Below are 15,320 nucleotides of genomic sequence, written 5' to 3' on the forward strand. Positions count from 1 at the left end.
CACGGCCAAAACATTGTGTTTTCTTTCTTCTCTTTTCAGCATGGAATAAACCTATTACTTGTGCCCTTGCATACATTATATATGTTTTAAGTACTCTTAGCTAAAGCCAAAAATGAAACGTTACAACCTCCTTGTACTGTACCTGTACTGTACCTTTTTTTCCCCCACCTGCATTCCTGCCCAGAAGAAGCATGGGCCTGGCTCAAGGGTACACATTATACGTACACAAGGTCATGTATCACTTAGCTGCACATCATACCATGTTGTGACACAGGATCAACACAGAAGAGCAAGGCCATTGATTTTGCAGTTCATTCAGAATTGGTGGAAAAATTCAACACAACTCCCAGAATAATGAAATCACTGCAGCACCCCAATTCCCATAAGGCTGCAGCACTATCATTCTACTGAGAATTTACAATCTCTGGGCTGCACAAACCACCTGCACTTCTGCACTGATGGTAATTATGTTTGAAAACGAATGCCCCCCAAAAGATAAGAAGATAAAACCATCCCAGTTCTTTTACTGCTAATATCACTACCAGGAGAAGACTCCAGTTTCAGCATTGTCTGTTTCGTGTATCACTGGCTTTTTTTAATGTAACCGCACTATTAATTGAAGATTAGTAGTACGCAGACATGCAAGCCTGAGTTTCCAGCCTGACAATCGAAGAGATACAATAGAATATGAACTTCACTTTAGAAGAGTCTCTAGAGACAATGGTTTACATTACCGACAGCGATATTTGGCAGGTCAAATGCATACAACAGAGACTTAAGAAAATGCAACAAGAGAGAACTACTTACAAACTCAGCAGGCATATCTAAAGTTCAGGTTTCTTGCTCTTGCAAAACTCAGCTGTACAGAATAGAAACAGCAAGTGTGGCACTTTTTGAACCTATTTATAATCCCTTGTTTGCTCCAGAGGTAGGATGGTATTTATTTACTGACTTCAAGTGTATAAAACCCATTATTATGTGATTGTGGGTTGACTTTTTTCGTCTTGAATTGCCCAAATGAAGAGTAATTTTTTAACAAAGTTCATGCCAGGGTATTTGTCTCATGTTGTATTTATGGACTGCTTTTCAGTAATATGTATTATTTATTCCTCAGCTTCTGCACCTAGGGGGCTTGGGATAACAGATGGCGTTTGTAGGGGGCTGAGGGAGAGATTCTTGTAAATATCATTCCCTGCTTTTGCAGATTCCATTGTTTATGCGAGATCTAATAAAATGATGAAAAATAAATCATTTACAAATGACACCAGACTGCATGTGAACATTAGTGACTTCATAGCCTCACAGTATAATGAGCAAAGGTGGCCCTTCATCTTCAGCTCTGCCTAATCCTTTGAACCAGCAAATGTAATAAGAAACAATTGTGTCAACTTCTTCCTCGGAGGCTGGTCTCCAAAATAATATTCTCCAGAACTTTTAAGATAAACCATTTCTTTTAATGGATTTTTAAACCGCTGAACTGTTTAAATTGTTAAACTGCTTTCTCCTCTCGTGTGGCTGGAATGGAGAAATTTTTCCCAGGCTATGTTTTGAACTTATTTTCACAACAAAGTGCTTTTGCATGCTTGGGCAATTCATAGAGAACAATCAATTTTAATCTCAATGCAGTATTCAGGTGGAATGAAAGCACTAGTCCCCAGCTAACTGCTGCGTAAATCACTTCAGTCTTTCCTTGTGACTGTCTGTCTGGGATGAAACAGACAGTTTAACTGCCCCTTTTCTGTTATTCATTTTTTGTTTCATATTGCAATGAGTATGCATTTTGTAAATGCATCTGTTATTCGGATGTGCAGTACATACACCTTGCCTCACTGCAAACTGTGTCCCCCTGTGGGTTTTAGAGCAGCAGAAGCAGTCATTTGTTTTTATGCTACACTTCTTTCTATAGCTTCTGCAATGCCAAACCCCAAAATGCCTTTTTTAACCCCCCCAAATATTTCCATCTAAGGTTTCGATAGAATGTTAATAAGGCATCTGCAGATGCACAACACTGTTAATACTAACCCTAAACACAACACTGACAAACACCAATAGATGGTTTTAAAACCATGGCTCACAATTCTGCTCATGGAGGAACACTGTCTGCTGGTTTTCATTCCAGCTGTGCTATAACTATCCAGTGCTAGATTGATCTACTTGGTTTTTTTTCACTTTTATTAATTTTTTTTGCTTTTGTCATCCTTGAGTGTCAAGTACCCAACTTCAAGGTAGTGCTTCCAACAACTTCAGCACACAGAACTTTACCTAGCCTATCCTCAACTTGCTTGCCATTATTCCTGACCGGACAGCTCTTACTAATAGATCAGTTGATGATGAAGACAAACAGGTGGGACTGATTCTGTATCACACGCATATTTTCCTTCTGCAGATGTCCAATTAGTTACATTTCAGACAACGCACCTGAACGAGGGCAGTTCTGAAAGAAATCGGAACAAAGCACCTATCGAACTTCATCTAAAGCAAGAACACTTTCCAAATCTTGGTTTTATGAACCAAAGTTAGCCATTACATTATAATTGCTTTTAAACCAGGAAGATCTGTCTTACCATTGTCCATGGCCATGAAGACAGCAGTGTAAGTGTTGTCCTGAACGTAGGGGGACTCGCGATCCAAGATGGCGGTGGTGTTGACAGTTCCTTTCACAGGGTGAACACCGAGCCAGCCTGCGGGGTCCTTCAGTACTGCAAACCTGAAAACGAAGCCAGGTGAACTAATCAATAAGCAGGTCACAGCTTTAAGGTGAAAATGTAATTATGTTCAGTTGTAAGATCAGCCCGCTCAAGGCCTGGCAATAACCTGGTGTAATTTCGTAAATAAGATATAAAGGTGAAACATAATCCTGTTTAAAGGGGAATATAGCCGATGTTACAAGACTTTAACTTCCAATGAAGAATTTTCCACGGTTTATATAAGTATTCTTTGCAGTTTTTTAAGAGTAGTATACGACGCACATAATCGACATTTATGATCACATGACAAGTTTTCAGCACACCTGACGCCTGAACGCCGGAGGTTCCGATGATAAAAAAAAAAAGATATTCAAATGAACTACTCACGGAATATGCACAATACTTAAGACAAATATGTCTATGGCCCCAAAGTATTTCTGTCAAAATATACTTCTGACAGGTCTGATATTCTGGCAGTTTTATTTAGTGCACTGTTAATGAGGATAAGGATTTTGAATTGTTTATTTAGAAGTTATTTGTTTAGAGGGATAGGGTCTGAAAAAAACAGTATGTGTTTGTAGCCAAGTACAGACAAGGTAGGTAGGATAAGAAATCCACTTTTCAGATCTTTTCTGTATTCTATGAGAATACAATTGGGGACAAGCCTTCTGCAATTGTGGTAAAGTCTGAAAGCTCATTATAGGAATCAAGAACTAGGCAGGACTTCCTTCTGTGGCTTCCTTTATTGATCCCCTTATTAGTTGTAAATCCAAGCAAAACCACATCCTTTTGACTCAAACATCATCTGCAAATGAAAGTAAGAGTAACAACACTGCATGAAGATGTAAAAAACATTTACAACCCTGCACAATAGCATTATTGCCTATGACAGTGAAATTGTATTCAAGGCCTGGATTTATAGCTAACAGACCGTATCAAAGCCCCTAAAATTACTTGATAATCGACTCCTGCCTTTCCTCTGTAAGAAAGCTAAACTATGCATTTATCTTGAATATAGAAGCTCTAGCAGAGTATTGGACAGAGTATAAATTACCAAGTATTAGCAGTGGTTTTGTTAAAGTTTGTAATGTGTACTGTATATAAAATGCATACACAATGTCCTTTAACAAAAACATGTTTGTGAAGCTAGCAGTCATACAGTTTGACAAGTATCACATGTTACCAAGAAGATGCCATAGTCTACAGTTTCACGCATGGTTCTTTTTTCAATTCTGTCTGCTATATCATCGTTAAAGCTGTAATTAGCATTGGTGAACCAAGCCCATCTCATCTTTAAAGCACAATTATCTGATGATGATGGAACGAGTTCACACATTTACTATTAACAAATATTGATTGCTTTACCCTCACTGTTAAGAAGCTTTTAGTTACTACACCGTATGCCACTTATTGCAAAACAGCAGATTTCCGTCTGGAGAAAAACGACAAAAATGCACAATTAGCTCAATAACAATAGTGGGGATTAATTATGTGTTTGAGTTTAAAAAAGGAGACAATGTAAAATGCAATTTGGTGATACAGGGCTTGTTAGAGCAATGAACCAGTTACTTTTTTCTATGCATCATTAACTGGAGTGAGCATAAAGGCTCAGTGAAATCAATGTTCCTGTTAATTGATTGGTTATGATTTGTTTTTGGAGAGTGCTGGAGATGTTAAAGTTGAGCAGTTTTAACAGTCAGAAAAACACAGAAGCACCCTTGTGAAGCAGAGCCAGTCCATTCTTCAAAGGGTGGAAGGATCTTCTCTTTTCAAACAGAAGTAATGAGAACAGGACTGTGGCGTTCACAGTCAACTTCCAAAGGACTTCCAAGGCTTCAGCCTGTCAACGGTTTATATAAGACCGCAGCACAGAAGAGAATTATATACAGTAGCTACTGATAGTCCACCAGCTCTGTACAAAGTGTCCAGCAGTTATCTTGCATTTTTCATGAGCACCAAAGAACATGCATTGAAGCCAAACAGAAAGAAAAGGAGACGTAGTACTCTTCAATTAGATCCAACCTTAAGCCCTTGAGCTAGTGTTCCATGATAGGATACAACATCTACTGTATGTGCGATGTCCTGGACAATCTGACTCGAGGCTTGAACCTGAACCAGGGATAGGAAGGCATCTGGTGAAGCCCCTGTTCCACGTGTCTGCAGAAACTACTGATAAGGTGCACCGTGGGCAACAGAAGATGCTACTAGATGAAGACGTTGTGCATTCAGGAACCATGGCTCTAGGGCGGGACACAGAGGAGAGGGAGAGGTGTGTGCTGTGTATTTCAACATTAGGGGAACCATGAGGGAGACGGGTAAATGGAAAACTCAAAATTAGCCCATTTAGAAGTGGCACGTCTTGTGTGCAAATAAAGGAGCTACAGTACATTAGTTCTCCCAAGGATATTAGAAGGTAGTTAAAAATGCATTATGCAAATTTGCTTTCTATCTTCACAGTGGACACGTTAATTGCGGTGGCAAAGTCATCATTTTCTTTCACACACACACTCCACGTGATAAAAAAAATGTAATTAAATCTTTCCCAGTCTTGTTTGTGGTATTCTTGTTACCTATACACCCTTAAAGGCTTGACATATCTTATTAAGAAAATGCTAAGTTGAACTCTTCAGACACAGGCTGCAGTTTGCACAATTTGTCATTGATAATCAGTGAACCCCAGCACATTGTTAAAGTCTTTAGCAGGATAGCCCTTCTGGAACACAGAAATGCTGACATAAGCCCATATTATGCTGCCTCCTTTGCTAGATGCAGTCTTACAAATTGATTGAGATTCATTTTTCCAAAACAAATTCAGTCAAAAAATGGGGAAAAAACGTTTTTGAAACTTGACTGTAACAATTACTCCTCCTTTAGAGGAGAGGTGTCACTAACAACTAAAATAAATATGCAAGCTGTATTTCAGATGCAAAAGGTACAAGTAAGCAATTTTATTTATTTACTGATGAGTATAACAGCTGGAAAAAAGTATCATTAATAAAGAAATTCAATACATGATTACCCTGCAAGGTAAAATACTTGCACAAGGCCATTTTGGAGTGCTAGCAAAATTCAATGTGCAAATTCATGTACATTAAACGCAACGTGCCGATACAGTTTTTGTCACAAGAACAAAGAAACCACATCCATCATACAACAGAACCAAGTGGGTCCATGTGTGGTATATTAACAAACCCCACATTCATGTTCTTCATAGTTTGCTTTTACATATAACTATGAGAATCTTCTACACAACTGCAAAAAAGAGAAGCAGCCTGATTCATATGCACCAGCTCTCTACAGTGAACCACTCAGAAGCTACAGTATATGAAAAAGATTCAGGTAGAAGAGCCTCTAAGATTTTTAGATTCTATCTATACTATTTCACAACACTTTGCAGCTCACTGTTCCGTGATTAGTCCACTGAATGTGTTCAGGCAACAATAGAACAGTCCAGTTAATTTTATGGATAATATGAGGTGAACAGCCAAAAGCCACACTCTCGCATACTGTACTGTAGGAATCATTTCTGACTGGGACCGGTGGTAGTTGGGTGTCAGGTTGTTTTAGAGTTTTGTTGGTATATGAGGAAGATTTAGCAAATAAAGACTCTTTTTGTATTATATTTTTCTTCTCTCGCGTGTTTTATGTGCACTGGCCTCATGAGTCACCTACAGTATAGGGAGGCCCGGCACAGGCTGATTCCTGGATGAGGATTTTAGTTCATTTTGTTGGTGTGGAAAGATATTGTAAAGCTATTTCTTGACAAAACAACATTTAAAAATATTAATAAAGCATAGGAACACAAAACGAATCACACTTGAATGAATCACTCTTTGAGGGCATCATCAGCACTGGAGGTAATGTACAGTAAGGGTTGCTTATATTACTGTACTAAGCATGATGTTGAAAATTATGGTTGTTTTGCACTGGTGAAAGGCTAAAAGCAAAAAATCTCACATATCTCCCATAGGATATGCATTAGACAGAAACACAAGAAACAAAATGTGTATAAGAATATGTGCTGGTAAAGACATATCTAAATAACTTTAAATTACAAAGATTTTTTTAGATTTCTTTTCCTATAAATTGCACACATTCTTTCTGTCACTTCTATGCTATCTTGCCAAGCTCAAGTCCTAGAGGTACACTTGTCAGCACCACAGCTACCAGGTTTGGAGCCAAATGAAAATGAAGACATGGCTCAGACACATGATTAATAAACCTACATGGACGTCAACGCTTTCAAAGAGGCTTAATGAGGGACCTTTCAGTGAGCCGTTTCCTTTAGTCCACTTATCGACAGCACAACATGTGAGGCCTCTTTCTTCAGCATTGAAGCACTTATTGATCATGCAAGCAAGAAGCAGCCAGCAAGCCCGATGCCAAGACAGTGGAATGATAAATGTGTTACTGTATGAGGCCCAGGGACATCACATGGCCTTCAAATGAATGCAGAACAAGTAGGAGTACTATTAAAATCAGTCATTCCTCGGAATAATGATAAAAGACAAAGTAAGAAAGACATTTGGGCATACCAAAGCACAGGTGTCAGCTCTTAAAACAGAATGCTCAAGCTTTGCACCAGGTCCATATATTAAACTAAATATCAGACTATACTTAAAACTGACAGAGCTGTGTTCTATTGGTTGGGGAGTTAAAAACAAATTTGAACTTTTCATGCCTATTTGCTATATTGTGTAAATTTGTCACCTCTGCGTGTCACCAGGTTAAATGGCTGTCACCTCTTACATTTGTCTGTTATTGGCACTTAATTATTGATCTGCCACCAAGTGAACTGTTTTTCTCACATTTTCCCTTCTAGTTATCCAGTTAATTAGGGGTCCATCATACACAACATAACTTCCCAGCTAAGACATACACTCTACAGCAGTTTCCTAACTGCTTTCCGTACTCAGAATCAAATTTCAGAAATCTGTTTTTATGTGTTTTAACAGGAAAGAGCGCAAACAGATGCCTATTTCGCCTTAGTTTATAATGTTTACAAAACACTGTCAGAATAACACTCTCACAAAACTCACCCTTAACAATACTGTTGACTCAATTTCTACCAGGTCATTCGAACGCTAGCCCTAAACGAGAGTTCTGAAACCTAGGATCTGTCACAGGGTTCTTGCTAATTAATAACCCCCAGAAACTATTAGTCACATTTACATAGTTTAATTAAAGATTTAAGCTTAATTAAGTAAGAGCTCAGCTGGAATGAAAATCAGAAGACAGAAGAATGTTCCTAGGCCCTGGATAGATACTGTACATTGATGAAGCAAGTACATTTCAGCAAACAATAATGCATTTGATTCTACAGGAGAAATGTCACATTGAGAGATATATTACAAAATACATTCTATTTATTTAAATTCCAGTCATCCCTGGTCTCCTGCAGTTTCATTTGTGCCAGATTGCTCCAAGGCAGCATGTCAAAATCCAAAGCCTTATATTATGTTCCCCTCCTCTTCTGGGACATCCTCATTCTGATCCTGGACTGTCAAAACACTCATCTTGTAAAACCATGCTTCCCTTTCGCCTCACACTGTTTATTGTGTGATGGGCGGCGTCATGCTTTCTCCGATGAGTTATAACTTCTCATTTTGTTTTTTTTTTCCTGGACAAGTCACGCCCATCCTCTGCCACATCTGTTTCACTTCAGATTGTGGGCCAGTCAGAGAAAGAGGCAGGAGGTCAACTAATTACATGCAGAGTAACACTATACACATAGTACAGGAAATGGAGGGGAAACAATTTCTTTGTTTTTATGGTGTTCATCCTGCTGTGAAACCAAACAAAAAAAATCCCACATCTGATTTGTTATTCATTTTAGTCTCTTAATGACTTTGACTTCTTGAATTTGGGATCTTATATTTTAACTCCAGGGCCCAGAGTTTCCTTTTGTGGCTAATTATGGCAATCTTTCATATATTCAAGAGGAGCAATTAATTGAAGGCTGCAAAAATCGTTGGATTATTATCTGCTTTTAAAAGAGGATTAACATGCTGATTTTGAAAACCATTTTTGCACTTCTAAAAGCACAAGGATGAGAAAAAAGGCTTTGCTGTATTGATAGGAAAAACAACTATACTTACAGTATGCATGCAGTACTTCAAAGGGCTTTCAGAAAGAATAATAAGGCAACAAAGTTAATGTCCTGATTTTCAATCTACTGTAACTCCTTTTCCTTGAACACTCCCTAATCCTATCATTTTAGCACATGCTACAAGGCTCTCAGAAGGATCACAGGTACAAGTTTAAGCAAAACAAGGGTCAAAGATAATTCTGCCTTGACTGCAGGCTTTGCCGGGACTGCTACACAATCCCAGGCGTTCTCATTTTTACCAACTAAACTGTGTATCATTGTGACACCCTCAGTGCATGACTAGAAGGTCAGGTTAACAGCAGGGTACGTTTGATGGATTAGAGCTGTCTCCGTGCTGATTTAGGTCCTAGGTCCACACATGTGAGCAGGCTCACTGTTAAGCAATGGGGAAGAGTTTTTTTTTTCCCTTTTGGCCTGCTTAGCCATTTTTTCACAGAGCTGTTGGCAGAATTCCACGACAGGAACAGGAATCTGTAACCCACTTTGGGAGGTAGCTGTCATTTTTAAAAGCATTGCATCCTAGCCACCTTGATTATCGCGCCCCATTAGCCAAGAACATTTGACTTTTTGAGTGTGTAATGATTTCTTGTTTCTTTTATCATAAAATGTGCTCATAAAAAAGCTTTGACTGTATACAGTATAGCACCAAGACGAATTTCTGTAGCCACACTGCTACCTGAGCAGAAGAAGCCAGAATGTCATTTACCTTACATGATAAATTGCTGTTATAAAACAAAGCAGAGTGAATCCACTGTTTCAACACTATTACTCCTAATGGTCTTAATGAAGAGCTGGATTTTCTGTGCTTTGTGTAATTATCATAATTTACAGGTGCTGTGTTTCTGATGACTAGTGTCCTAATTAAATTCTCTTTATTTTTTCCTTGCCAATGAAGATTAATTTGATTCAGTGATTAATAAAAACAGAGGGATGACAACTACAACCAAGCACAGCTCTACAAAAGCAAATTGATATGCTCCTTAATTACCATCATCCTAATATGGACTACAATGAAGGACTTACTGTATGTGCTTTACTTTATGGTAAAACTTTTTTGCAGGTGTCTTCAATCAGAGTAAACAAACTCTTAATTTACATACAGAAATACATTTATAAAATTCACATGTGTAATCCATAATTGGTCGGACTAATTATTTAACAATAAAAATACATACATTTTCTGATTTATTGTGGCCTATGAATGGCTCTGTTGTATTAAAAAACATAACTACCTGTGTTGTGACTTTAAATATTGTTGAAATATATCTCCAATGTCCCTGTTCCCATGGAATTTTGTAAAAACGTAGAAAGCATTAAAAAATCTAGACTGGAACACTGTTGATGCTAGTGTTTATATTTTGGAATCTTGGATCTCTGGGCCAAAAGAAGGTCTTTAGCAATTAATAATGAAAAAGGATTGTGAGCTGGTGTGTAGGTGTGTGCTTTCACTGTTTTTTATAATTGTTTACTAAATTGCAGTCATGTACACATAGAACATTTTCAGAACATAATGGCAAGAGAAGGAACAGAAAATAAAACAAACTTACGAGCTTACTTTGACATTGACAAATTTCTTTTTAAAATTAGCTTTGTCGACTTAGATCTCTCACATACTGTAAACCATGTGAACAATGCCTTTTGTTCACTGTAACCATATACAATAGATACTTTAATTCAATATGTAATTTTCTCCATGGGTACATTTACTGATTCCCCCCACAAATGGTAGTTCACATTGTCAGGATTTAACCAATTTATAGTAATATGCTGCACATCTGCAATTCTTAAAAATAGTACTTAAAGTTCTTCAGTTGTCTGAAATTCTATTGATGCTTGTCCTGGATTTAGTTCAAGGAGGCAGCTGGGTCAGCATGCGTAGGCTGCCGAGGAATGGGTAAAGGTTTATTCCACGCTGAAAAGGGAAGGAAAACATGGTTCGCACACACCTGAAAAAGGCTCCAAAGCCGAAATGTCGTGTCAAACTAACTACTTCAAAAGGCTGAGATTTATAGTAATGTCTTTTGAAATGACTTGCGCTACCCTGTAAGATCAGAAGTGGAATAGCAGAGCCTTTTGCCTCTCCACACCCATGTTAAAGGAGCTGCAGTATGCTGGCACAGCTGTAGTCCAAGGGGTGGGGCTTAAAAGCAAATGTGAACTTTCCATGCCTATTCCATCCAAAATCGTGAATTTGCTATTTTCTGTAAATTGGTCTAATTTAATTTGCAGGGGCATTCATCTCCCACTTATATTTTTATCCAGACATCTTGCTTACAGTAAATGTCAGATACTGTATAACACGCTTTACATTCTAATGTGCTTTACAGATCTTATGGGACATTTCACTAAAGGATCCTTATCGAGATTTCCCAACTCAACTCAACTTCATACTCAAGAGCTTTGAAAATCCATTAAATTGCTCCACTTAAGCCACTAATTAACCTATATAGATTATTAAATAATTGTGCTGTAATGACCTCCTGAAGGACTAAGACTCTCCAGGAATGGGCCTGGGAACACATGAATCTCTTGCTTGGCGTAAAAACAGATTTCATATGATACAACCGCAGGGTGACTTATGTATTAAAAGTACAAACTTAATCCTTTCATCAGTCAGATTCTAGAGACACTATGTTATTCATACTAAAGTCTGTGTGCTGTGTTATTTGTATTAATAGTAACAAGTTCTTGTTTATCTTTTTTCAAATTTTTCAAATCCATGAATTCATATGTTTACAACATTTACAACTATTTTAAATGCCTCTATTAGTAATAAATAAACTCTGCACTAAGATTACATTCCTTTCAACTATTTCTATTCCTCTCCATTTTGCAGTAGAGCCATTCTTCCAACTCATTTGAGATCTAGGAGAAATAAATCCCCTTTCCCCATTCCATGCAAACCCCAGAGTTTTCTCCACAGGTGTAAATTTATCTGAGAAGACGATCAGTATAAAGCCAAACCCAAACATAAACAACACCAACACTCTGGACTCTCAGTCGTTTCCAGGAAAGGAATATTTAGTGACCCAGTCAGATGCCATTAGCACATTAACTGCCTTACAGAGGGCTTTTTCAGTTTTGTGTCTCTAAGCCCTGACTGAAAGTGCTCAATGCTCATTAGATTCAAGGTGCAAAAAGATTGTTACTTAGCTTCCATCACCAGTTTTGTTAAAGTGAAATTGGAAAGAGGATAGTAGTTGTTAAGTACCTGTGGATCTTAACCAGCTTTAACACAGATGTAATTGCAACAGACTTCAAGTCAGTAGAAACAGGACCATTTTTCATGGAATGAGGTTAGTGAGACATGGACAAAGAGCTGGCAAGGTGCAAGAATAGCATCCAGGACACAGTCAGCATCAACAGCAGCAAAATAAGAGAAACTCAGACCTGCGACAACAGAGGAGGATGTGTTGCTGTTGCGATGGCAGGCAATGGGGTCAGCAACTGGTCAATAGCTTTAGGCATTTTGTTGGGGACGAATTAAACAACTTACATTGCTCTAAAAAGAGCAAAAGCAGACCGATTAGCTGGTTTTATTAATAATAGAGAAAAGGACTGAAGGATTACTATGACCATTCTAAAACAGACTAGACTAGTATACAAGTGTTTGTAGGAGATGGACCATCAATAACTTGATTTGGGGTGTCTGTAAAAAAAACAAAAACAATAGAAACCTCAAGCAAAACAGCCTGAGCAGCTTTAGGAAGAGTTTTCTAATCTCCTCCCTCATCCTAGTTGCATTCTCCAAATTCAGCATATGAATGATCATAGTCCATTTACCATTAGTACGAGCTGAAGGGACAATGAGATCCAGTAAAACAGACATTTTGTCAGAAACACATGGCATAGACAGGATACGCTGAAGCCTATGAAAAACTCTAATTACAAACAGAAGTCCTGAATAGTAGTACTTTACTGCCATGTAAACAAAGCTGATTAGAATGTGTCCCAGTGCAGCCCTAATAAAAAACCCAACAACAACAGAAACAATAATTTTACACTTACACATTCGCTACACATTACACAATCAGTCAATCTTCGCCTCAAAGCATTAAAATACAAAGATCAAGAGCACTTCATTCACTCCCACATGGCGCATCGACCAAGATCCAGTCTGAGGTGCTTGATGGCATCTGAAGAGGTGCAGTTTCAGAACTGAGCAGTACTACGTTTGATACTTTGAAAGCTCCACCATGACGGAAGCAGTATAGAAAAGGAGCCGGCCGGGTGGGAGGGGTCAGTGGACACCTGCTTAGCTTTCCGTTTGATTCGTCTGTCATAAACAGAGGCAAGGGGGGGAGACATGTCCGGTCATAACGAGGAGCAACAGAGGGAAGACAGGAGGCAAACTGCAAGTAATCAAACTACTCAACTGGCTCAGAAAGTCCTAAAACGCAAAGCAATAAAATAATATAAGCAAAATTTACTCCTTTAAGACTGTTTAAATGCCATTTTCTGGAGCTCTTAAGATGTGCAGCTAAGCCAAAAGATGGCTTTATCTGTCACTGATTCTACTGATCGCTAGTTTACTGACCTCTTTTCTGCATTAAAAAACAGTTTTGGCATTCTGGCTCCCCACGTTCGTTTCGTCAGTTCGGTATGTTGTTTCGATTGCATGTCACAAGGAAGTGATACTCAGGAGCTGCCTTTGAGCCTAAGGCTCAGTTTACAAGTGGCATGTAAATTAGCATACCACTGCTTAACATTGTTACAGTTGCTTAGCAACAGTGTTTTACAAGTTTCAAGAAAAGAAGCACATAAAACCATAGAAAGGTAAAATAAATTATTAACACCCACTACAACAAGTAAGGCTCATCAATCAAATTCTCTAATGAATTCATAGAACAAACATATACACCCTGGTGTTTTTGTTACACCATTAAAAACCCTTTAAGATTCAGCTGTGTTTAGAAAACAATTTGTCGTTGCAAGACTTTATTTACTTTGACAAAAGTACTGTACATATTTTTATCAAGTGAGAAACAAAAATAAATATACCAGGTGTCAGCCAACAGGAATAACCCCAGTCAGACTTGGAGACGGCTGAACAACTTGTCTGCAAACTGACAGCAACTGATATTCAAGATAAGATACCTTGAGTGTTGCTACACATGGATTCACATTCTTACAAGATCAGCATGTAACCAGTGGAGGATACTGGACTGGAAATGGTGAGAATTTTCTGGTGGACCATGGAAATTCAATGTCTGGTTGAAAGATCACCATTGTCTCTACACATACTGTACAGAACAGAAAAAATTTGCAGACAGAAAAAATGCTAGATGAAAACTGGAACAATCTACTTGATATCTAATTACTGCACAACACTGACAGTTAATACAAATCACCTGATAGCTGATATCACTTCAGTGTAACTGTAATTAAAGAAACAGGAAATAGAAACAATGCACTGTATCAAAAAAATATGATTAAAGCTGTAGCCTAATTAGTTATTAAACTGTTCACCCATAACACAGTGCCCTTTAAATGCTAATGAAATGATTTTTTAGTCAGTTAAATTAAGTGTTTTTTAAGAATCTCCCCACCGGAAGAAAAAGTCTTATGATAGTGTTATGTTTTATGAAGCATCTCTCACAGACACCCTTTTTAGAACTTGCTGCTTAGTTAATCATTATTAAAAAGCTCATAAAACAAATCAGTTGATACACAGTGCTTAACCTATAGTTCTGGGGAATTCAGCATCTTTGAAGTGTTGTCTGGTGTAAGCTCCAGGGTTTTCGCAGCACACAGTGTGTAGTAACAGGCTGTGTTTGTAATAATTGCCCTCCAGTGTCAACACTTGCCAAGTAGGAAACACTTACAGATAACGTACTGTATAAAGGATCACTCCATGTTTGCAAAGCTTGTGGAATGAATGGACCCAAGGTATATTCAATATAACTCTTTTGATTGATAATCTAAGGGTTTCGTTTTCTGTGAGTGAAGCTGACTCGGGATACCACTTACACTATGTACTTTACACAGCCTATACAATTTTTCTGGCAAGCATTCTGTGTCAAAGCTTCTAAATTATGTATATCTGCATTATTATATTTTATGATGGCATAATGGCAGAATTTTAAAACAACTTTACTATTTCAAATAGGCATTGCAGGTGAGGTGAAACATTCCAGACACACATCATTTGAACAACCAGGCTGGAAGTTGCGATCCACAGTCACTCACGCAGAAGGGATTCCCAACTTTGAATCACACCCCTCCACAGGGGGGACTGGGAACTGAGGACCCTTTACTGAGCAGTTCGGAACTTCTGAAGACTTTTCAAGTACTGTCTGCATGTGTCACAGACCACTATGATTACAAAGGAAGAAGGAAACTTCCTGCTAGCATAAAGAAGTAAATCCTCACCAGCACAGTTTTTAATGTAATTACATGTCTCCTATTCATAATTGCTTTTATCTGTTGTTTTTTGTTTCTTTTAAAAATAATGCAGTGGGATCTACATGAATGCATTGACTTAATATTTATTCCTGCCTCAGTGCAACAGTAAACTTTAGATA

At 38.1% G+C, this 15,320-nt stretch overlaps 1 protein-coding gene across 1 annotated transcript in view; it reads right to left on the reverse strand.

Moving 5' to 3' along the window:
* cdh13 (cadherin 13, H-cadherin (heart)) overlaps positions 1-15,320 on the reverse strand; it is a 415,446-nt gene that overhangs the window by 56,699 nt on the left and 343,427 nt on the right. The window contains exon 11 of the mRNA XM_015368155.2: positions 2,565-2,707. Within this exon, the coding sequence (XP_015223641.1) occupies positions 2,565-2,707 (143 nt within the window). The remainder of the gene's footprint in view (positions 1-2,564; positions 2,708-15,320) is intronic.

This window comes from Lepisosteus oculatus, chromosome 20 (genome assembly GCF_040954835.1).
Source record: "Lepisosteus oculatus isolate fLepOcu1 chromosome 20, fLepOcu1.hap2, whole genome shotgun sequence".
Classification (NCBI taxonomy): domain Eukaryota; kingdom Metazoa; phylum Chordata; class Actinopteri; order Semionotiformes; family Lepisosteidae; genus Lepisosteus; species Lepisosteus oculatus.